The sequence below is a fragment of the Periplaneta americana genome, chromosome 1 (genome assembly GCF_040183065.1).
Source record: "Periplaneta americana isolate PAMFEO1 chromosome 1, P.americana_PAMFEO1_priV1, whole genome shotgun sequence".
Lineage (NCBI taxonomy): Eukaryota > Metazoa > Arthropoda > Insecta > Blattodea > Blattidae > Periplaneta > Periplaneta americana.
Window position 1 is genome coordinate 45,372,535 of NC_091117.1, and position 24,311 is coordinate 45,396,845.

Sequence of the window (24,311 nt, forward strand, 5' to 3'; positions counted from 1 at the left end):
AAATGTTAAAGTCTGAAGAAATCGAGGCTACAGTGCAGCGAGTGGTTAAAGAAACGTTTCTAGCCATGATGCAGGAGTCTGGCGCGCTGCAAACGTTAGCCAACCTTATAAAAGATGCGGTAGTGTCGGAGCTGCAGCGTAGCATAGACTTCAACTCTGAAGTTATCCAGGACCTGAAGCAGACTATTGAGCAACGGGACCGTAAAATTGGTGAACTGGAAAGAAAAGTGGACGATCTCGAACAATATCAGAGAAGACAATGTGTCAGGATCTTCGGGATCGAGGAGGAGGTTGGCGAGAATACCGACAAGCTCGTGGTGGAACTGGCAACGAACATAGGAGTGGAACTGAAGGTAGAAGATATCGACAGAAGCCACCGGGTAGGCCGCACGACTAGCGACGGTAGACCGAGGCCTATTATTGTCAAATTCTGTAGTTACAGGAAGAGAAGTGAAGTTTTCTTTAACAAAAAGAGGCTGAAGGGCTCCGGAATGACACTGATGGAAGATCTGACCAAGGTAAGGCATGGCCTGTTACGGGAAGCGATAGGCAAATTTGGTGTGTCTAGTGTCTGGACTATAGACGGCGTAATATTCGTTAAAGTAGGTAATGTAAAGCACCGGATAACTTGTGCTGCAGATTTGAACTTCTGAACTGTGAGCTGTTGTGCAATGTTACTTTTATTCTTCCTACTTTTTAATTTTCTTTAGTGTTAGTTTCCCAAGACTATATTATTATTATTATTATTATTATTATTATTATTATTTAATTATACTTTTTAATTCTTAGTCTAGGTTAGATCTACTAGCTTTTCAACTGGGTTTATATTTAGCTAAGTTAGCTAAGTTATTAATTAATAGGAAATCTTTACTTGTAGCAACTTCATATTTTTATATAACTTTTTTTTTTCTTTTAAGTTGGATACCCTGATTTTTGACAGCAATAATCCGGTTGTCTCTGACAGAACATTGTACAATGACCTTCACTCACACCATTCCCCTATACCTGCTGACCAGAACCCTCTCTCTCACCCTGAAGCATTCAACATTTTAACAACAGCATTTTCCAAGAACTCTTCATCCCTTCACGTAGCCCATATTAACGCTCAGAGTTTGGTTGCACACTTTGACGAAATTCAATCCATATTCTCGAATCAGAATTTGCATGCTCTTCTCATCTCTGAATCTTGGCTCAAACCTACATTATCCTCAGCGACATTACACATAGATGGTTATACGCTATTAAGAAATGATCGTTTAAATAAACAAGGGGGCGGCGTTGCTGCATATGTCAGATCAGATCTCAATCCCAGAATAATACACACATCTCCTGGCGAGTATGCCGGAAAACCTGAAATGCTATTTGTAGAAGTATTGACAAGCTTTCAGAAATGCCTTATTTGTGTAATTTACCAACTCCCGAAGATTAACGATATTGCAGAGATCGAGAGATCGTTATTGGAATTCATCACAGATTATGAACACGTCTTAATAATGGGTGATCTTAACACAAATTTGTTGGCCTCTGATTCGAACTACACTAGAAATCTATTGACCATGTTCCAGGCTCTTGATCTAGCAGTCCTTCCCCTTGAACCAACCCACCATACCCAATCTTCCGAATCCCTATTAGACTTAATTATTACGAAGAATGCAGACAAAGTACAAAAACATGGACAATGTGCGGCTTCGGGAATTTCGTACCACGATATTATTTATCTAGTATATTCTTTGAAGTGTCCCAAGCCCACACCTAAACTCATAAAGTATCGTGACTTGAAACGTATTGATGAAACCCAACTACTTGAAGATGCAATAAAGATTCCCTGGGACTCAATATGGACCTTACATACTGTTGACGAGAAACTTGTTAAACTAAATGAGTATATTATAAATTTATATGACAAGCATGCTCCTATCAAATCTAAACGCGTAAAAAGAACACCAGCACCATGGATGACTGCTGACATACGTAGTATGATTACGGACAGAAACACTGCATACAAAACGTTTAAACATGACAAGACAGAAATCTCTTATAATTATTATAAACTCTTACGTAACAGAACTACTCAAGCCATTAGAAACGCAAAACTGAGACATTTTCATAACATCTTGAAGGGGGGAGCTGACCCTTCCAAACTGTGGAGAAACTTACGGACAATTGGCTTAGGAAATCCCAGGACTCAGGTAGACAGTGTGCCAGTTTCTCTTGACGAACTAAATGACCATTTTGCAACGGTACAGTCAATAACCTTGGATACGGTCGACAAACAGCAGACAGTTAACGAATTACAAATGACTCCAATTCCGGATAGAGAAATATTTTTCTTCACTTATGTCACAGAAACTGAAGTGAGAGCGGCAATAAAACGTATTACTTCTAAAGCTGAAGGTGTGGATAATATTAGTATAATATTATTGAAGAAAATATTGGACATAATACTGCCGACATTAACACATATATTCAACGCCTCACTCATAACTTCTACCTACCCGAACCTCTGGAAGAAAGCCTTTATCCGTCCGATCCCTAAAATTAAAACCCCATTATGTGCAAATGATTTCCGTCCAATTAGTATCCTACCTGCCCTATCAAAAGCTCTGGAACGTATTGTTCACAAACAACTAATGAACTATCTAACCGAACATGCCTTACTGGACGAATACCAATCCGGGTTCAGAAATGGACATAGTACGACTACAGCACTACTAACAGTGAATGAGGATATACGTGAAGCCACGGATGAACGTAAATTAACATTACTGACATTACTTGACTTCAGTAAGGCATTTGATACAGTTGACACGGACCTTCTATTATGTAAATTAAGACTTCTGCATCTTTCTGAAAGTTCTGTTACTTGGTTTGAATCCTACCTTCGCGAACGTCAACAATGTGTCATTGCATGCGATTATTCTTCAAGATGGTGTGTCGTGAAATCTGGAATTCAACAAGGATCAGTTCTCGGACCTTTACTCTTCATGATTTATATTAATGATGTGACTAAAATGATAAAACACTGCAAATACCATATGTATGCTGACGACTTGCAAATTTATTTGCATTTCCACCCTGATGAGACTAGTGACGCAGTAAATAAAATAAACGAAGACTTAAATTCGATTTCACTGTGGTCACACAAATTTGGATTAAGGTTAAATCCAGAGAAATCGCAAGCAATCGTAATGGGACATAATCGTCTACGAAGTACTCTTGATAGTGATACTATACCACATATAACATTGAATGGGATTATTGTTAAATACAGTGAAACAGTTAAAAATCTTGGCATTTTTATGGATAGCGATCTAAATTGGAACACCCAAGTAACACACACTTGCAAAAAAATATTTTCTCAACTTCACTCTTTGTTTCATATGAAAGAATTTCTACCACTTAGTCTAAAAAAGAATCTTATTCAGACGCTTGTAATGCCCCATTTTGATTATTGCGATTCCTTACTAACTAATGTAAGTTCACTCTTAGCTGAGAGACTACAACGTGTTCATAATGTGTGCATACGATTCATCTGCAATACTCGTAAATTTGACCATATAACACCTTCCCTCCAGTTACTTTCATGGGTGCGTCTGAAGGAACGAAGAACAATACATTCACTGTCTCTTCTATTTAGAATCATGCATACTTCTACTCCGAATTATCTCTTATCGCGCTTTCAATTTCTTACAACTCTTCGAAACCGACATCAAGCACTTCTTTCTATCCCTCATCATAGAACGTCTCTATACTCATCCTCCTACACTGTAGAAATACCTCATCTCTGGAATTCGCTACCTAATGATGTCAGGGACTGCCGGACTTTATCACAATTCAAAATTAAATTGGAAAATTTTGTCTTGTTTAATGCTTTTTAGACATTGCTAGAAGTGTCGATTTGTGTTTTTTTTTACTCCAGATTAAAATCGCAAGTTTCTTGTTTATGTTAGTTAATTAGGATACAATTAATTATACTTAATCACTCATTTAAAGTTTGTGTGACTGCAACCTGTGTATATTTTTGTGTGACTTTACTTCGTTTATAGTGTTTTTTTTTTCCTTTTTATTTCTGTTATTGTATTTGTATTCCTGGTGTTGTGGAAGAGAAGGTCTGATGGCCTTAACTACACCAGAATAAATAAATAAATAAATAAATAAATAAATATATACATACATACATACATACATACATACATACATACATACATACATACATACATACATACATACATACATAGGGGAGAGTCGGGTAGTATCGCACATCGGGTAGTATCGGACAGTGCGTTTCTTTCATCTACCACCATATGGTAGTACCTGAATGACATGGTTACGTTTCTCTATGCGACATCACAGAAACGTAACCATGTTAATCAGGTACTATCATCGTGTGGTAGATGAAAGAAACTCACTGTCCGATATTACCCGATGTGCGATACTACCCGACTCTCCCCTACATACATGCATACTGTACATACATACATACATACATACATACATAATTTCCTAACCGTGGTTCTTGTCTTCGTCTATGTGACGCTTCTTCCATTGGTCCTTGTTGTCTCTGGCATAGTCCTTATCGTGATCCTCATTCTTTTTGTCATGAGTTTTTTATCGTGATCATTGTTGCCTTTGTCGTGATCTGTGTTTTCATTGTAATAGCCCTTATCTTACTCCTTTCTTTGTCATGGTCTTGGTTCTTATCGTAGTCCTTGTAATCCTTATCGTAGTCAGTGCCGCGGTGCTTAAAGTAGTTCATGTTATGCTTCTTATCATCCTCAACCTTGTGGTGCGTGTCGTGGACAATGTCGTGATCGTAGTCCTCGTTCCTATCCTTAGCGTGATCGTTATAGTGGTCCGTATTCTTCCTCGCATAGTCCTTATCAGTCAGTCAAGTACAATTCTGGTTGGTGATATTCTACTTTCTAGACCGTACCACAACAGTTTTATCAGTTATTCACAGTGCATATTCAAAAAAGTAGATCCTTTCTGACTTTGAGTTTTTTCCTTTTACCCAATAAACTCAAAGAAACTTACAAGAATACATTTTAACAACTTGTTTTATTAAGCGAAACATTATCTCCGAAAGCAGTATTTGTGGACTTCGGAAAATCCATTCACTCAGCTGCCGTAACAGTCAGGCTAAATGCCGAAATAAGAGGATGTACATTCCTTCTGTGTCAATCATGGTGGAAGAAAATACAAGCATTTGGTTTGGTTTCTGAATGCAAGCATAATCACTCAGAAATAAGACAATACGTAAAGATTTTTGGATTTCTTTTTCTCAAAATAAAGAGGTTGAAGACTGCTTTGTAGAGGACTTAATGTTACTGCAACCTAAAGATAAACGCGTAGAAAACAACTTCGACTACGTGTTGGAAACCTACATTGTACATAGGCAACGTACCCTCCACTTTTATGGTCCGGCCTCTCTTCTTTTTCCATTAGAACTAATAATATCTGGGAATCATATTTCATTCAAAACTGAACAGAATGTTTTATCACTCCAGGAAAATAACCGAAGGGGAATGTAGGGATAAGGTTGCTCTGGAGATCCAATCGATGATCAAAACAAATTGCGGAGCCGAAATATATCTCTATGCAGGTAGCAGAGAAGGTAGACTGGGTTTCATCTGGTTTCGTCTAGGAGCTTGGAGGGCACTTAAAACCGTCAACGAAGAGGGGGCGAGAATATGTCCTCTTTTTGGTAGAGGCGAGATATCACACCACATTTTATCGGAGTGTGAAGCCACAAAAGCTCTGAGGAAACGATTCCTGCCAGAGTCCTTCATTACATCTAGCAGGGGGCACTTGGCAACATACAATATGTTAAATAATGTTACATTTTGTGACAGTGTGGGGAAATTTATGGCAAAAGTTAGACAGTTGAGGGTGGAACTGGCCGAGGGGGACGGAGCCGAGGAAATAAGGCTAAGAGTTATTAATTAGTGTTGTAATGCGTAGTATGAACACTGAGCGAATGAAGTAATTAGGGGATAATGTTCTTTTTGTTTTTATTGTGTCTTTTTTTTTCTATTTGTATTTTATTGCGTGTGTATGTTCTTTTATGTATTACCTTCATATTTATTAGTTGGATTATTTCATGCAGTTTCAATAAGGAATATATGTGTTTCACTGTATTTTTTTTTTTCTTTTCATATTTTACATTTTTTTATTGTTTTTGTGAAATTTTTAGTTTGGAGTTAGGTTAGTTGTAATTGTGATAATTAATGATAACGGTAGTAATAATATTAACTGTTGTTTTACTATTTTATTATTGGTAGGCATTATTTTCGTTTTGAAGATTCAAACTGTGCATAGTTCCAGCACGAATGGCCATACGGGCTCGTGCGAAGGATCTTGTGTACATGAGTTTGCATAATTTATTATGCATCAATAAATGCATCTATCTATCTATCTATCTATCTATCTATCTATCTATCTATCTATCTATCTATCTATCTATCTATCTATCTATCTATCTATCTATCTATCTGTCTATCTGTCTGTCTGTCTGTCTGTCTGTCTGTCTGTCTGTCTGTCTGTCTGTCTGTCTGTCTGTCTGTCTGTCTGTCTGTCTGCCTGCCTGCCTGCCTGCCTGCCTGCCTGCCTGCCTGCCTGCCTGCCTGCCTGCCTGCCTGCCTGCCTGCCTGCCTGCCTGCCTGCCTGCCTGCCTGCCTGCCTATGTTTCATCACTCGTATCCACATCTATTTCAGTTAATCGAGGCATTGAAGAATATACAAACAGAAACATACATACACACACGCTCAGCAATCGTTGCCAACGCCAAGAAAAATGATAGAGAGGCTTTCTTGAAAGAAAAAATGGTTTCTTATACTAGTAAATCACTCAGCAGACTGGAATAAGTTCGAATAGTAGCATTTAAGTTCTTGCCACCAAAAAGAAAGTAAACAGGAAGCCATTATGACAAACAAGACAAAGAGTAATTTCGTTCTCCGCTACAATGTAAACAAAAACAAGACGACAGAGTGTAATTTTATAATGAACAGTTTTAAAAATGATGAAAAATATTTTTGGGAGTGAAGGAGTTCGCTTCCTCGAGGTGTACCCTGGGTAACGCTAAACGAACTGTATCCTGTTTTTCATGAGACGCATTTAGGTAATGGCTCTGCAGAGACCTGGGACGCATTTTGGTAATAGCTCTGCGGAGACCTGGGACGCATTTTGGTCATGGCTCTGCAGAGACCCGGGACGCATATTGGATACAGGAGATGAGAATATATGGATTCAAAAATCTAGACCCGCTTCATTTCATGCAAGCAAATTATTTATTTAAGGTAATGCATTTCCTTAATTGTAACTTTTCTCTTTGATTTATTTTTTGTACGAGAGACATTTCATAAGTCATGGCAACTACGTTATGTCTTCCGAATAACCGAAAATGTGGTTAGTTCAGTATATAGGCTACGTTTGAAAACCTGTTGTACACTGTACGACAGTAATCGCCAAAAGTTGTGTCGCAACACATGCCCCTGCCTCCACTCAAGCGTAACCATGGCATTATACCCCCACCCTCTGTTTACAGCCTTCACTTCGATATAAGACAAGACATTTATCAGCAGCGGACGTACACATGTAATGTTACAAGTGTGTAGGATAATATGTTTCGATGGCTTTTCGAAAACAGATGGCAAGTAAAAACTTAATTTTAAGGAGTATGGAAGGAAAGTATTTATTTTGCGCAGATGGCAAAAATATGAGATAGTTAATTTGTTGTAAAATTTTAAATGGAGTATAAAAGAACAATGTACGTTGTCATTATTCTTCTTTTATGAAGACTACCACTCCCTTACCTGTAAATTGAATATTTCATGAATAAACAAACAATAAAAAGTATCGGCTTCTATGTCTTAATCGGGGTAAAATATTTCGACGTTTTTTTCGACGTATGTAGTGTAATTTGAACATTTCATTAATTAATAAACAATAAAATGTATCGGATTCTATGTCTTAATCGGAGTAAAATACATCGACTTTTTTTTAAGTATGTAGCGTAATTTACAACTTCGTGACCAGCCTGGTACACTTTTCTAATTTCAAATGTCTGCTGATGTAAAGTGCACGTTCTTTTTATGGCAAATAAGAAAATAAATTTATTTTATTTTTATTACTAATACAAAAATAATGAATAGGAGGATAAAAAATAATGTGGAAAAAAGTGCTTATAGTTAATAAGTAGAAGAATATTATATTGCTTTTGTTTTTTTGGTCACAGTCCATCTCTGCACTGTTATTCTCTGCATTACCTGAGGAGATACCCACTCCACCCCTCTCCCTGCGTTAGTGGTATGCGGGTTGCATTTCTATTACGTCACAATTTCGTGGTGTTTGGCTACCACTGCTGTACGAGATGCCACCACCAGATTGCGTCTATGTGCATTGGTGGCTAGTTGACAGCACACGCAATAGTTGGCATACTAGAGGCTGTGCTCCAAGATGGATGTAAGTGAAGTGGCACACACAGACGAATCGCACACAGCCAATGGTATTCAACGCTTGCATCATCGTTGGCAAAGATGTGTGGAAGTCTTTGGGGATTATTTTGAATGGAGTTAGCTGTGAGTAATGTACTTTGTTTGCTTTTGTGCATAATAAAACAATGATTTCTATTTACTCATCTTTCAATTTCTCCTACCCATTGTCTCCTGTACCAGAACCCAATTTGGTACTAGCATTGTCAAGCACATTCCAGTGACCTTCAATCACATACAGTGAATTTCTATTCCTGCAGATTTATTGGCTGATATATTATAGTTGGTATGACTTATGAAATGATCCTTCTAATTTCAGAAATACGTCTTTTCAAAAGATAAATTATTTATCTGATTAAGTTATTCAGTTTAGCATAATCTTTTATTTATGACAAAGTTTAATTCTGAAATTCCAATGCTTGAAGTATTATTTTGATAGAGTTGATATGGTTAGAAGTTTCTCTCCCACTCAAGAATTCTGATTCGCACTCTGAGCAAATAGCAATCTAAATATAAGCATCGAAAAAAATTGGAAACTTACAATAATTTTTTTGATTATAGAATATTAAACATTACCCGCGCGAAATTATGGAAATAGGTCTACCAAATGAATTAGCTCATATTTTGTGAAGTATATTCTGTAAATAAGAACGTTAGGAATCAAATTAATTATGATGCCTGTTAATAAAATATTTAGTTACATTGAATTGTAGAGGACTTACCATCATGGGAATGCCAGTAGAAAGTCCCCGGCTGGTTGGCATAGAAATTGTATCTGAATTTTGTGTCTTCTGGGATAGCACACTGAGTTACCATGGGGACGCCGTCGTTCCATTGCGTTCCCCTCTGAAATATCCCGTGCCAATGGAGAGTCGTGCTCCTGGCAGGCATTTTATTATCAACATCCACCACTATTTCATCGCCTAAGCACACCTGAAACAAATGGACAGATGCGTTGCTTTACTATGCTGCATATCTTTACGTATAATTATGTTTTCTCTTTGTATGACCCGTATTTTTCCATTTCTCTCTTTCCCCTTCATTCCCCTTGTTGTCCTTATATTCTCCTATTTCCTTGTTCTCCTTGCACTCTCCAAATTTTCCTTATCTCTCCCTTTTCCTTCTCTTTTCTCCTTGAATTGCAATGTTGTTTTTATATTCCCGTTTTCTCCTTGCCTTCCTCTTTTTCTCCTTGTATTCTCCTTCTTCATTTATTCTTTTTTTCATGTATTTCTCTTATCGAATGATTTATTGTATTACGATTTAGCAGATATGCCCTGTGGTGATGTCGGTGCAGTACAAAAGTGAGCCAAAGATAGAAAACACAATAGAAAGAACACAACAGGGTTATTCACGAAGATCCTGCAATTCTGTAGGAAATGTTCTAGGCGGTTCGTTTATAATAAAGATACTGCTGTTATAATTCGAAACATTCCGTAGCATTAAGCACAGGGATTATATTGAAGGAGAGGTTAGGAGGGCTATGCCTTATGTCGATGTAGATTTTGTTACTCTGACATTAAAAAGTTACAGAAAGGAAAACGATTATGGATAAAAATAATATTCAATGGTTGAAACCCGGTAACCTCACTCCTTGCGTACGCCCTAAGCTTTTATATATTGAACCCCGGTAATTTTCTCCCTTTAACTCAAAAAATGTGCCCAAAACAGAACAGATTTGTATCGATTTAATCGTGACCAAATTCGAAGAATAGTGTATAAAGCGGCAAACTTGTTTTTCATTTTAGATAGGAGTCAAAGCGACAGAAATGTATAGAAAGAATGAAAATTTGCTTCAAAAATGGTTGCTATTCAAAATCTTTACTAGTTTCAGTGTTACGGCTAGTTAAGTAAAGGAGTATGTTCACCTGGCGGACTTACGTAGGCCTGTTAGAACTGCGGATTCTCATAGAAAACGTTTTTTATGATGTAAGCCTAGGCTTAGTTCATAATGAACTTTTTAATAATAGTTATTTATGATACTTGTGAGGTAAGTGCATCTTTAATGCACGAGTGGAAAGATTTAAGCACGAGGGTCTATAATGATTACTGAAAAAGAAATGAATATAGCACTCACCAAAATGAAGATTGACACAGCTCCAGGACCTGATCGAATTACTGTCCGAGTTCTTAAACATCTCAAGTCAGCGAAATTTCTGTCACTGCTAGGATCAGCCATGCTTCACTTCGGAGTTGTACCTGCTCCCCTTCGGAAGGCAAGAACTATCCTGATCTACAAAGGAGGTGACCATTCCTTCTATAGCCCTGGGTGACCATAGTGATGTGAAAAACTGGCGGCCTATTACGATCTTCTCGGTAGTGCGACGCCTTATTGAGAAAGTGCTAGATTTTAAGTTAAAACATTATATTTCCACTTCCATTCACCAAAGGGGTTTCGTTTCTACACCAGGGACCCATGTTAACACCTCATTAATTAATGGTTGTCTAAAGCACGCGAAAAATAATAAGTCTGATTGTTTTCTTGCTTTTCTTGATGTAAGCAAAGCGTTCGATTGCATAGGACATGAGCATGTTAAAAGATCACTAGCTATGAATTCTATGCCCTGTAACTTACGAAATTTAATAATTGAATTATTAATAAGGAACCAGATTCAAATTGAAATTGCTAACGGGAAAACTAAGCCCATTGAGGTAAAAAAAGGTGTTCCTCAGGGCAGTCCACTTTCTCCTACTCTATTCAACTTAGCAATCGACGGTATCATTAAGGACCTTACTGATAATGAAGTATCGCACGCCCATGGTTTTTCATTAGATCCTACCCTAGACAATCTCTCTGCCGTTGCTTTTGCTGATGACATTGCTTTGATTTCAAGTAGTGAAAATGGAATTACATCTCTGATTAGTCTAGCAGAAAGTAACCTTTCTACCCTTGGTTTGGCTATTAATCCTAGCAAGTGCAATCTAATAGCGATTAAAAGTGGTGTCCTATCCCAGTTTAATGTCATGTCCGCTAATGGTTCGCTCATTCAACCCATTTCTAATCCTAATGACCGCATTAAACACCTTGGTATTAATTTTACTGATGAAATCGTTTTTGATAAATGTGCAGTTTTTACCACATTCAGTAAAAATATCTCTAAACTCTGTCTCTCCCCTTTTTTATTAACCTGATCAGAAGGTAACGATTATGAATCAATATCTCTGGCCCACTCTTACTTATCCCTTACAGTGTGCTCCACTCTACCAAATCAAAACCAAATTTCTTAATGATTTAGATAAAGTTACCAGAGGAGCATGCAAAGAGCTTATTGGTCTTCCTCATGACTGCCCAGACGGAATGCTTTACTCCCCTAAAAATATCGTGGTCTTTCGTTAATGAAAGCATCTTGGGAAGCTTATGTGCAACACATAAATATCTGTAATAGTCGTCTTCGTGTTGATGACTCCCATCTCCACAATGTTAGGGACCTTGTAAGTGAAAAAGTTTCTGCTCTGTCAAAATTGAATATCACAGCTATTGATGCTATCAACTGGTCAGGTCGTAAAATTCGTAAACACTTAAGAAATGACGCATTCCAAACTTGGACAAATCATACCTTGCGTGGTAAAGGGGTTATTGTTTATAGTGATCTCCCCAAGGCTAACTCATGGGTAAGCAATCGAAAGGGCCTATCTTCCTCAGAATGGACCAATGCTTAAAAATGTCAAGCAATATTTCGGCGGTTCGCGCAATACCGGGCAGAACTCTAAGCACAACCTGCTGCCGTCATCCAGACTGTAGCGAGCTTGAAACACTTGGACACGTGCTTGGACAGTGCCCCAAAGGCGAGCTGCTGATCAATGCTAGACATCATCGTGCACGACATGCTTTGGCGATATCGTTAAAAACTTTAAATTGGGAAATTCATGAGGAAGTACATTGTGTATCATCAGATGGTTCTTTTAGACGGGCAGACATTATTGCTATCAACGGACGCTTAAAACGGGCTCTTGTTCTTGACCCTACTATCCGTTTCGAAAGAAACCTAAATCAGGCCACCGAGGTTGATATTGAGAAGAAGTCCATATATGAACCTTGTCTGCCGTATCTTTCTGAAAAGTACAACGTCCCTCTTAAACAATGGTCCGTCATTGGTTTGCTGTTTGACAGTAGAGGTTCAATCACAAAATTCACGTGGAATTATCTTAAGGAACTTCACATTCCTTTTGATTCTGTAATGTCTATTCTTATAAATATTATCAAGGATTCTCTTCAAATATTACATCATCATCTCTATTTCAATTAACTTATATTTGCCTTCAACAATTAACTTTCTTTTTTCTTTAATGTATCACATCACATTATTATACATGTTTATTGTATTCAGGACCCTTGTGGTCACCCAAAATTCTTTGAGCTGATGTCTGTAATTTAGATTTCCTTTTTAAGAAACGGTAATAAAGAAGTAGAGGTAGTAACATCTAGTAACTAATATATTAACTTCTTGAGTAACAGTTCAATGGAAAAGTATACGTGTGTACCCGGGTACTAGGAAATACTAATGAACTGTGAGATAAAGTTCAAACTGTGAGGTGAAGTCTTTATCTCACTAGTGAAATAAAGTAACGTTGAATAAAAGCCTACTTTACAAACGCAAAAGTATTTAGTAAAGACATGCTTTTCGTTATGGTCATGGATAAAATGTATATTAATTAAAATATCATGACTTCAAATGAAGTGTAGGATTCCGGTACTGGATACTACAACAAAATAGTTTACAACCTCGGTTTCATAATCCCAAGACAATAGTAATATGCGTTACAAGAGCGGTATGTTGAGGTTTTCATGTTCGAGGAAAAATTTGAAAAAGCGAAACGTAGTTGAGCTTTTTTAATTTCCAAGAATTGAAAGAAAACATACCGCTCGTGTATCGTACATTATTTTGTGCGAAGATCGTTTATTACATACCTGAAAGAGGAATTTCTAATTAGTTGCAATGAAATCTCCATCTTCGTTTCTGTTCAATGACGGCAAATTTGCAAAACTAAAATATCTATCTTCATCATTGTTGCTTTAAAATGTTTTCTGTGTTTACTATACTCCAGCAGGCCGTGATATACGTCTGTCATTTTTTCCCCCAGTCTATAAATGCGAACTTAAAACAAACGGTAAAATTATGTAATGATCTATTTTTCGTTTTAATAGTTTAACAATATTATTTATATAACATGTTGCAGTAATAACATAGGCAAGTTTATTTTGCCTGTCAAGGAGATGTTTAGAAATGGAAAATATCTTTGACATCTAATTCTGCACATTGAAATTAATTGTTACATTTGTGCAGTTATTCAGAGTCACTGGAGCACCACCACCAGTAGCCGCCATGATGATTCTGGAATCTCGTTGATTTTTTCATGGCTTCCTTAATGTTACTTGCATCACGAATGCAGTAACTTTAGTGGAGTTGTAGAGTTTCCTTAATTTTTGCAAATATTTAAAAACAATATTTAACAGTGCAATTTAGGTGAAATTGCAGTGGTAAGTTTCCAATTTATAATTATTACTATATTGAACGTCTCTAAAAATAATATGTTAAAAGCCTAAAGCAGTAAAATCAATATATCACTTAAGCGGTAAGAAGAGGGAAATTGTTATGTGTGTTAGGTTGGGAATACTGAATGTGGAATTTTAGACTTTCCGCTGATTGGTTTTGTGCGGAAACCAAGCAAATACGCACGATCTCGCACAAAAATAATTAGTTTTGAACTGGTAAGCGAATACTAACTAGCCTCTTTTTTTAAGTATCGTTTTACAACAGAGCTTGGTTTCTTCTAACTGTCTTTTGCCGATATGTTGTACTGGCTCTAACCTGGAAAGACACTACTCCATCCTACTTATTAAGACATCACTGACAGTGAGATAAGAATAACTTTCTGATGGAGGGAATGTAATGAAAAAGTTATTTTCTTTGCATCCATAGGGAATATTTTGATTCTGTAATTTTTAATAGGTACAAGCCAACTGAGGGAGTTCAGGAAGAAATTCCTACCTGTATGGAAGGTCCTGGCAGTCTTCTGTTGACAGTAAGAATCCCTTTCTCAAACCCATCTGCAAAAACGCATTGGACATTTGCACACTGAGAAATATCTTCTGTACAATTCTTGCAAGCCCTGTCAAAAGAAATATCTTCATTATTTAAAAATATGACGCATTTTTGTGTCTCATAATTTCATCTAGAATATTCCGTTATACAGAGCGTCCGCCAAGAAACAGGTTTCGCCCAGATAATTGCCGTCGCCCTTTGACTCTTTGAGACTGAAATCTACTTCGAGGAAATAGTGTGTAGACCTATATTTCTCCTGTATCTATGGTGGAAATTTTTCGAGTTGCTTAGTATAAAAAAATTACACAGCCTGAAGGGATATCAAGGTTAGAACAATTAGTATACAACTCACTTCCAATCAGTGCAGTTCAATTTAGATAGAAATAATGCAGAACATATTACTACAGGGAATATTTATTTTTGTTACGCAGATTAGGAAGAAAATGTAAAAAAAAAGTCCCGTGTCATAAAGCTACATAAATATCCTGGCGATAAACGGTCATAGGATTTAACAATTCAGAAATTAGGAAAAAAAAGTGACCTGAGAAATCTAAGGTTTGTCTAGAAATATTTCCATAATATGTGAAATGTCATTTTTAATTTTAATTTTAGTAGTATATATTTGCTGTTTATACTAGTTTTAAAATTATTTTTCATCTACAACTTCGGTATAGGGTAAAGGTGAGTAATATTGTGATAGTTCTTTTTGAGAATCTAATACAATTTTGCTGAGCGAGAGAAGGACCGGCTTTGTGTAGAAACGTATCCACGAACATTCCCTTAACTGGGATTATACATTTATCTATTAATTATTATAGCAAAGGAATCTATTTTTCGTCATAAATTATTAATATCAATTGAGTATGATGAATATTAATACGTATCTGTTTTACATGTCTGTCTTATGAGAAGTGAAGAATTGCGAAGGACTGAGTCAAGGAAATGCGCTGAAACTGCCCAAGAAGAAAGTGCTCCGATGTAGGCCTACTTTTACGATATTTTGCGAAGACTTTTCCGTGTACCTCATACACAGTTCGTATTGAAAGCTTACTCTTTAAATGGTTCCTTTGCAGTATTTATCAACAGTAATCTCACTAGAGGTTTTGATTTGTCTAGAGAAAATCAAAACTAGAGAGTGATTTAATTGACTATTACACGATTAGAAGAAAGTATATAAAGCTTAGAAGAAATAAAGTACTCTAATACGATAAAATATTAATTGACTTACGAAAATACTAATTAGTCTTCAAATGTATTATTGTACCATCCCATCATTACAAATATTCCGATAGATGGTGGAAGTGTGTTATCTTGAACTGTTCTCTTGTTACCAGTTGTACCAACTACGCAATCTTCATTGAACTCTATGATTACTTGTGAAGAAACCATTGTTGATTCAGTTTCTTTTTTATTAAAATAGTTGCGTTCCACTTGAATTATCAATAAAAAAAATATTAAGACCTTCAGATCTGAATTTACATTAAAAAAATTGAAATAAAAAATGGTCTCACAATCATTCTGGGGATCCAAAATTCCCAAATCAAGTCTTCACAGAAAATCAAAATTTGGGGACAATTTTGACCCTTGGGGCCCCAAAATTTTAAATTTTATTTTTAATTCAGGTATAGAATTTTTTCAAAAATAATGTTCTCCATTTCTATCACATTGATTTTTTTTAAATATTTAAAAATATCAAAGACATTCCAAAAAAGAAAAAAGGAACAATGTACACTAAGATGTACATCAGGCCTGAACGGGTTAAACAATCTCTGATACGTGATAACGCATAATCTCATACAGCAAAAGTTATAACATAACCTAAATAATATAAAGAAGGTAAATGATAGAAACGTTTTAATGAAGGAAGATGAAATAAACATGAATCATTTTAAAAGGTACAGTTATTTAAATTACAATGTCGGCAAACAAGAAACAAATGCTAGAGAGGTGATAAAAATAAACAAATGCTAGGGAGACGATAAAAAAGAAATACTAGAGAGGTGATAAAAATTGTAGTATAAGCAGCCATGATTAGTCGTTCCGTACCGTTTTATTGGTCAGAAATAGTGTCACGTAGTAAAAGTGTAATTGCATAATACTTTGTAAGGAAACTTTGGTCCTTTTGAATTTGTAAGGATCGCTTTTGAAATTTTTCCTTAACAAAATCTCCTAAGTAGGCCGATAAGCCACGCAATATTTCAGGTAGTGATAAGGCGAAGTTCAGGAAAAAGACCGTACCTCCCCTATATTTGAACCATAAGTTGTGTGAAGATTTTTTTTAAGTTTTTGTACTTGTAGTAAATGAAATGAAGTAAATAATTTAGATGATGACTATGATGATGGTAATGAGCAAAGCTCGGAACTTGGGAACTTGTGTCTTTGAACGTGGCTAAGCGACCGGACTTCAATGTCAACAAACTCCCGCTTCCAGCACAGAGGTACTGTAAGGTCTGCTATAAAAGTGGTTCCTGGCTGGAACAACATAATGATAATATTATGGTAGGTTGAAACAAGTAATTTTATAGCATATATATAAATAAACATGCAAAATACATCAAATTTACAGTTCTGCTCTGTATATTTTATTACAGTGTATGACTACATACGTTCGAATATTTTTCGAACCCATACCTTCTTCGTCTGTTAGTTAAACATGATTTGAAACGAAAGAAACTTATTTCCACGTCACATGAAGTGACGGGAGCAAAATTAATTTTTTAATTTTATTTATTTTAACTAGCTACGTACTGAATATAAATTTCATTTATAAAACAAAAATGTTTCTAGCCACTACCGTAAGAGCCAGGCTCGAGTACGGTGTGGTCTTAGTCAATAATATAACATAAAATTTACAAGGACACTTTACTAAATACAGTAAGTAACTTAATTCAAACCATTAAATACAACACAAGAGCAAGAATAAAGAAGAAAGAGAAAAAGAGAGAAAAATACACATTTAATATAAATTGACAATTCGACAGAAGCCAGTGATATTCAATAAAAACAAGAATATAGTAGACAGAAATAAAAGGTAAAAAAATACATTTGTTAATATTATATTATATCGTGGATAATTTTACAAATATATTTTTTAAAGGCTTCAATTTTAAAAAATTTCAAATTTGGAAAATGGTTTTAATTGTATTATAAAGTCTTAGGCCGAAATAAAGTATTGAATGTTTTCACTGTCACTGTTTCCTGTTCGATTTTCAGTAGTTGCTAGCTGATCTCGTATCTGAGAAAGATAAGTATCCTAAATTTGTCTCGAAAATAGTTTTCAATTTCTATGTCACTACTAGGAAAGGTTCCACTACGACTTGATCCATGGCTATGGACAAATTTTCCACCGGTTTAAGGGACTGCATTGTATTTCAATTAATGCCCGTTTCCAATCTCTAGTTTGTGTTTGATACAAGTTACAAAATATAAACTCTCCATTCGAAGAAAATAATGTATCTCCTCAGAATTCCTCCACGAAATTCTGTACCTAAATTTTAAGAAATATATTTTCAAACGTATACAATACCCATTCGAATAATACGTATTTTCTTATTTTCAAACAGACCGTTTACCTCTAATTAATTATCTGAATGTCATTGGCTTCGACACGACACAGTTTCCTCGTCCGTCTCCCTGTCATTCGATGTGACCACTTTCTTAGTACACACGACTGTTCCTGAGCACTTACAGGGTGAGCTTTGTGTACGTTGTACCTGTAACCTTACTCATGCACACGACACACAAGTCCCCAAGTTCCGAGCTTTGGTAATGAGCTTGGTTGTACCAAGGTTAATTATTTAATATGATATTGAAACTAATTTTTTGAAAAGATGTATTTTAATTTATTAGGTCCACTGTTATCTAAACGGCCAAACAGGAGGACAAATTTAATGCACAGGACATTGAGATCAAACTACGATGAGTTGAGCTTGAATTTGTTGCCGAGTAAGACGGTGCTGGTGTGAATGTCTTACTCTGTTAAAGTGGCGTAGGCTTCGAGCGTAAAGCGATAGTAACACAACCGTGGTGCTCCGTCCTTCTTGCAATCCCTGGCGCAGTTCGTGGTATCGCTGTCACGTACGAATTCCTTGTAGTCTCCCACATCATCAGGCTGCAGAAAATTTTCGAGGTTCACACTGTCTGAAAAGTTTTCATAAGATCTTTAGTTTCTCCAATTTTTAGCGTAGATAAAGAGAGAACTATACTGAAACATGTGGCATTGTATGGTGGCAGAAACATGGACATTACAGTGAAGTGAAGAGAAACGGCTAGAAGCATTTGTGGGTATGGAGAAGAATGGAACGTGTTAAGTGGGCAGAGAGAATAACAATTGAAGCTGTGCTAGGAATAGTGGGTGAAGAAAGAATGATTCTGACACTGACCAGGAAGAGAAAAAGGAATTGGTTGAACCACTGGCTAAAAAGGAACTATGATAAAAGATAATAATAATAATAATAATAATAATAATAATAATAATAATAATAATAATAATAATGTTTTATTTTCGCTGGCAGAGTTAAGGCCATAAGGTCTTCTCTACCACTCAACCAGCCTTAATCAATACAATACATATTTAAATTACGAATATTTACACTACACTTAAAAGGTTCTCCAGCAATATTCTTCAGTTAAGTTAACGACTAGTAGACTACATATTTATTTAAATTTAGATAAACCTATAAGGTAAAGTAGTAACTTAATTTATGAGCTAATTTAATTCAATCAATTATAATTAATTTGAGGTTTGAGATAGCTAGTAAAATGATGAAAATTAATTTAATATAAGCTTACTAGAACTATGTTACAGGGAGAAAAAAAAATTATATATATATATATATATATATAAATCTAAAATATATTTCTGTAATGAGAATATTAATGTAATTGCCATTAGAGGTTTTGTAAATATATTTAGAGAAATTAATAATAATAATAGGAATGGACAGATGTTAGTTTCATTATAATATGTAATAAATATAAATCAGCAATTAATTTGTTAAGTAAGAATTTATGTAATTTTGACCTAAATGAAGTTATTGTCCAACAACCCCTTACATCAGTCGGTAGCGAGTTCCAATTTCTAGCAACTGAAACTGTATAAGATGAAGAATATAAAGATGTCTTGTGGTAGGGTATAATGATTAAATTGTTCTGATGAGATCTTGTACTTAGCTGATGATATGCGGATAAATTTTGAAAACGAGAAGCCAAATAGATTGGGGTAGCGGTGCGCAGAATTTGAAATAAGAGAACAAGAGAATGCAGGGCTCGTCGATCGCTTAGCCTTAGCCAAGACAGAGTTTGGAAAGACGGGGAAACATGATCATACTTACGAATATTACAAATATAACGGACACACGCATTATTCACACTTTGTAGCCTGCTGCTCAAATTTGCATTTAGGTTATTTAATATAACATCGCAGTAGTCGAAGTGTGGCATCACGAGTGTTTGTACAAGGATTAATTTTAATTTATCAGGAAGAAAGTGCTTCAGTCGTTTTAATGAGTGAATAATAGAAAATATTTTTTGGAAGTGTGATTCACTTGTTCATTCCATTCCAGGTGACAATCCATATAAATGCCAAGGTTCTTCACAGTCGAGCTGTATGGAATAGTAATAGTAAGAATAGAATAGAATAGTAAGATGAGTGGAACAGAGAAAAATTCTCTTCGGCACCGGAATTTGTACCCGGGTTTCCAGCTCTACGTGCTGACGCTCTATCCACTAAGCCACACCAGATTCCCGTCCCGTTGTCGGATTGAATCCTCTCAGTTTAAGTTCCACCTCTTGGGTTCCCTCTAGTGGCCTACCCTCATGCACTGCTTCATATATATGGCAGTTGACATTGGACATATACGTCAACATATATTGCTGTGGATTGAATTCGGCGTAGCTCAGTGGTCAGAGCGCTTGGTACGTAGAACCGAGGACCCGGGTTCGATCCCCGGCGCCGGAGCGAATTTTTCTCCTCAAATATTAAGTTTATTTAATAGTTGAAAACTTGAACTGAAATGGTTGCACATATATCACTGCAGGTTTCTGCAAAATATATCGTTTCATCAAAACTTTGTAAGATTACAGGCCGCCACTGCTAGCCCCCAGATGACGTAAAGAGCTCACTTACTCCTCACTGAACCCGCAGCTTCCAGCAACAACCCGCTTTCGCTGCACGCGTGCTGAATCTTGATTTAAAACAGTCATTTCCACTGGACAACCTGTGACGTCGTAGCGTGTTTCCAGAGATATAGTCGCGACGCTGTTTTTCCCGGCGTGACTCCTCCTCTTTGCTTACGTCTTAGGAAATGAAGGCTCTATAAAGTCTAGGTAGGTAGTATCGTTCGCCATTTTTGTTCTTTCGTTGCCGAGCTACCATACGAGGAATCTATTTGCCACACCGTTAAACATTAACATGTCATAGCTCCTATGATAATAATAAGACTTCGTTGAATTGCCACACGCAGCATGCAATCAGGTTGCCGATGTACGGTAGTATAGAAGAGGTGAGCGACCTCCCGGTCTCATAGTATAAGCAGTTCATTTTAAGAGATGTGACCGGTCCAAATAGATATAGCAGCTGCAGCTAATGTATAACTATGTAAGCACTTGTTTTTGCATTACTGTGGTTGGAATAGTCAAAGCTTAACGTTTGTTCAGTGCAGACAAAAATTCAATCAAACATACTACAATGAGTGTGTTGCTGTTCCAAAAAATTGCCCCTGGAATATCCTTACCCCCGGAGCCAGTCTTGACCCGTTGGAAAACGTGGTTGGATGCTGTTAATTATTATGCGAAATATTAAGGCAAAGTAATGGAGGTAATTGATGCACTGGATAGCACAGACAGTTCCGCTGTTTTAGCTGTAAAATCATTGCCTTCTGAACACCTATTGGAAGGTATTTTGTTCATTGCTTCTAATTTTAAAATCGTGTTCAAAAGCATCACCCTGTTAGAGTCGTCTAATCTACAACTCTCAGAAGCCCTAAATATAGTGGATAAAGTATCACAAACCGTTATCCAAAATAACAATTCACTAATTTCAGAAAAAAAGTGAAATGTAAGTTGAGAAACATCGTTGCTAAAAATTCTACCTATTCACAACTTCGTATTATAAATGATGTACTATCAGGTCACGACAAGACGTCTGAAGTTGGTGTACTAAAAAGTAGTGACTTTCTGTTCTTCAAATATGTACGTATTACATCATGTGTTGTTCAATGTACATTTTCCCCATATAAAAACTGTTTAAGTGACCATCGGAAGAGGTTACTTTGCAGTCGCTCAAAATGAACGTAACTCTTCACTGCAATGCACATATTAAGGATGATGTGAGTATATTACATTAAATTTTAAGAGTAAATATATCTCACTACAAAATAATTGTGTATTTACATGTTTAGACGTTTCCTACTTCAATGATCATTCATTAGCTATATTTCTTGAATGCAGGACACAGGTTTTATTGTAACCGTAGTGTACTGCTCAGTGTTTACATAAGAGGTATATTCCGTCCGTTGCACGTCCCCTTTTCATACAGTCTATACCGAGTGCGTAGTAAACATTACGATTCTCGTGGCAATTCCATGAAGTGTAATAATAATAATAATAATAATAATAATAATAATAATAATAATAATAATAATAATAATAATAATTCAAAAACACTGTAATTTACCAAATAATTGAGCGGCAAATAACGTCTTTGTGTGCTTTCTGCGAACGCCAACGAAAGAGCCAAAATGGCGGGCGATTATATTAAATATTTATCGAGCCTTAAGAAATGAATAACGTCTTACTCAGCGAATCACGAGACGCACAAGTTTAAATGTAGCCGACCTGCAACGCGATTGGCTGCCGGAAATTAGAGCGACGGGAGTATAGTAGAACACGTAAGGGAGGGTAATTTGTCTCCGATATCTAAACAGTTCCATTCCTTCCACTGCCACTCCCCTACATTGTTATTTTACATAATATGCTTCCTCTGTCAAGGAGCTCTCTGTGTTACGTCACAGAGTCAGGGGTTGGAAATGCCTGATTTAAAGGAACGTATTCAGTCTGAATTCGTTAAGTTCTTCTTCCTGAAGATGGTATGATTTATATTTCAGTATTGAATACAAGTTTTCTTGGAAAGGAAGGGAGGTACTATGGGTATCTAGCGTAGGTTAGTAATCAACTTGTTACTACATTCTTTTTTGTAATAAATTATTTTTGTATGGCTTTAAGTTTGTAAATGAAACCTGTTTACATTGATAAGGATTTTGTGTTATATTGTAATAAAGAGTTCAGCCGTATCGGCGAAACACTGAACTAAACATCTTACGTCATTGTTGACAATCGTCGCTCGCATGTAACTTCAGGCCTGTGAACCTAGGAGACATTAACTGCCGGATATGGGACTTATTCATAGCCACCGGTGGCTTGTAGCTGTGGCTAAGCACATTACCGGTGCCGTTTGTCGTTACATCAAATATTAGCTTCTTTCCAACAACAGTCAGCAACCGTCCGTTACTATCGTAGGCATGCGCAGTACAGATAAAGCGTTCCAACACAATCCAAACCGGTCCTGAACCAGAAACATGTACTGCAGTCGGGCGTTCCAACGAACTTTTGACACGGGTTCGGAACGGTCAGAAGTAATCAGCGGATTAAGGCATGTACGGAAGAGTACGCGAGACGTGCATGCGCATAAGCTCATCAACGACTCCTGGATACTGAAGAAAGTCATGATCAGTGAGGTTAAGATGAAAAGTAACAGTGCAGACGAATAATAAAAGTAGTAATTTAATTTAAATTTTCGCCAAAAAGAAACAGAAAGGAAATTATTTGGGTATTGAAACAGTTAATTACAATTTCAACATGCAGCTTTGATTAAAATAAGCCTATAATAAATAACGTACATAAATTAATAATTAAAAAAAACTATTTTTAGATGAGAATCCCCCAGTACACGACATTGAATTGTCGGAATTCTTGCCTTCCATATTTTTATGTCAACTTTTTATAGAAAATGATCGAAATTCTATTTTCTGCAATTAGAATTAGCTGCGAAACGATAATAATTACAGTCGAGCCGTTCTTATTTCCGGCAGCAAATCACACAACAGCTTCTAGTCAGCTGACACGCTGCTTCACTGGCAGTGGTTGTCGTCAAGGTTATGCAGACCACATACCGCTTCCCGCTCACGGTGGATGTTACTGCGTTGCCAAGTCTACCCTTGTACTCAACGAAGTTTTAGCACATGTCTAGTCTTAAACATCGAACGAAAAATTATTTCCTACGATAACTAATTAGTAATATATGAATACATAATATTATATATTATTGTTATTGTTGATCCTAGCATCCCAGGACACAGAAGACTTACCATGTTGTGCTATAATTGTTTTTTCCGATCATTTGAAGTAACGATTTTGGTAAATATAAAAACAATATTAGAAATTACTAAAATGGGAGAAAGCTGTAAAATATAATGAATAAACATTTTTTATGTGAATGAATAACTAAAACCACACAACCTGTAAATTAAGTAAAATATGTTAGTATTAAAAATTTTGTCATGATAAGTCATTGCTATATAAAAAATACACGAAGAACCTTACCTACCGGTATTGTTCAATTTAGAGGTGCTACACCTAGATCGCTACAATCATTGTTAGTATCTGTCGCCGCCATAGTTCTCAGTTTATTTTCTTCTTTGCCGGATTGTCCGTACTTCTCTGTCGTTATTTGAGAAATCGTGAACTTGTTCACATCACACGCATAAGCTGTTCATTGCA

General features: G+C 36.2%; 1 protein-coding gene across 1 annotated transcript in view; it reads right to left on the minus strand.

Moving 5' to 3' along the window:
* The window catches only part of LOC138695006 (uncharacterized), a 70,650-nt gene that overhangs the window by 35,276 nt on the left and 11,063 nt on the right, over positions 1–24,311 (minus strand). The window contains exons 3-5 of the mRNA XM_069819290.1: positions 18,509–18,674; positions 14,481–14,601; positions 9,213–9,423 (exon numbers count right to left, since the gene is read on the minus strand). Of these exons, the coding sequence (XP_069675391.1) occupies positions 9,213–9,423; positions 14,481–14,601; positions 18,509–18,674 (498 nt within the window). The remainder of the gene's footprint in view (positions 1–9,212; positions 9,424–14,480; positions 14,602–18,508; positions 18,675–24,311) is intronic.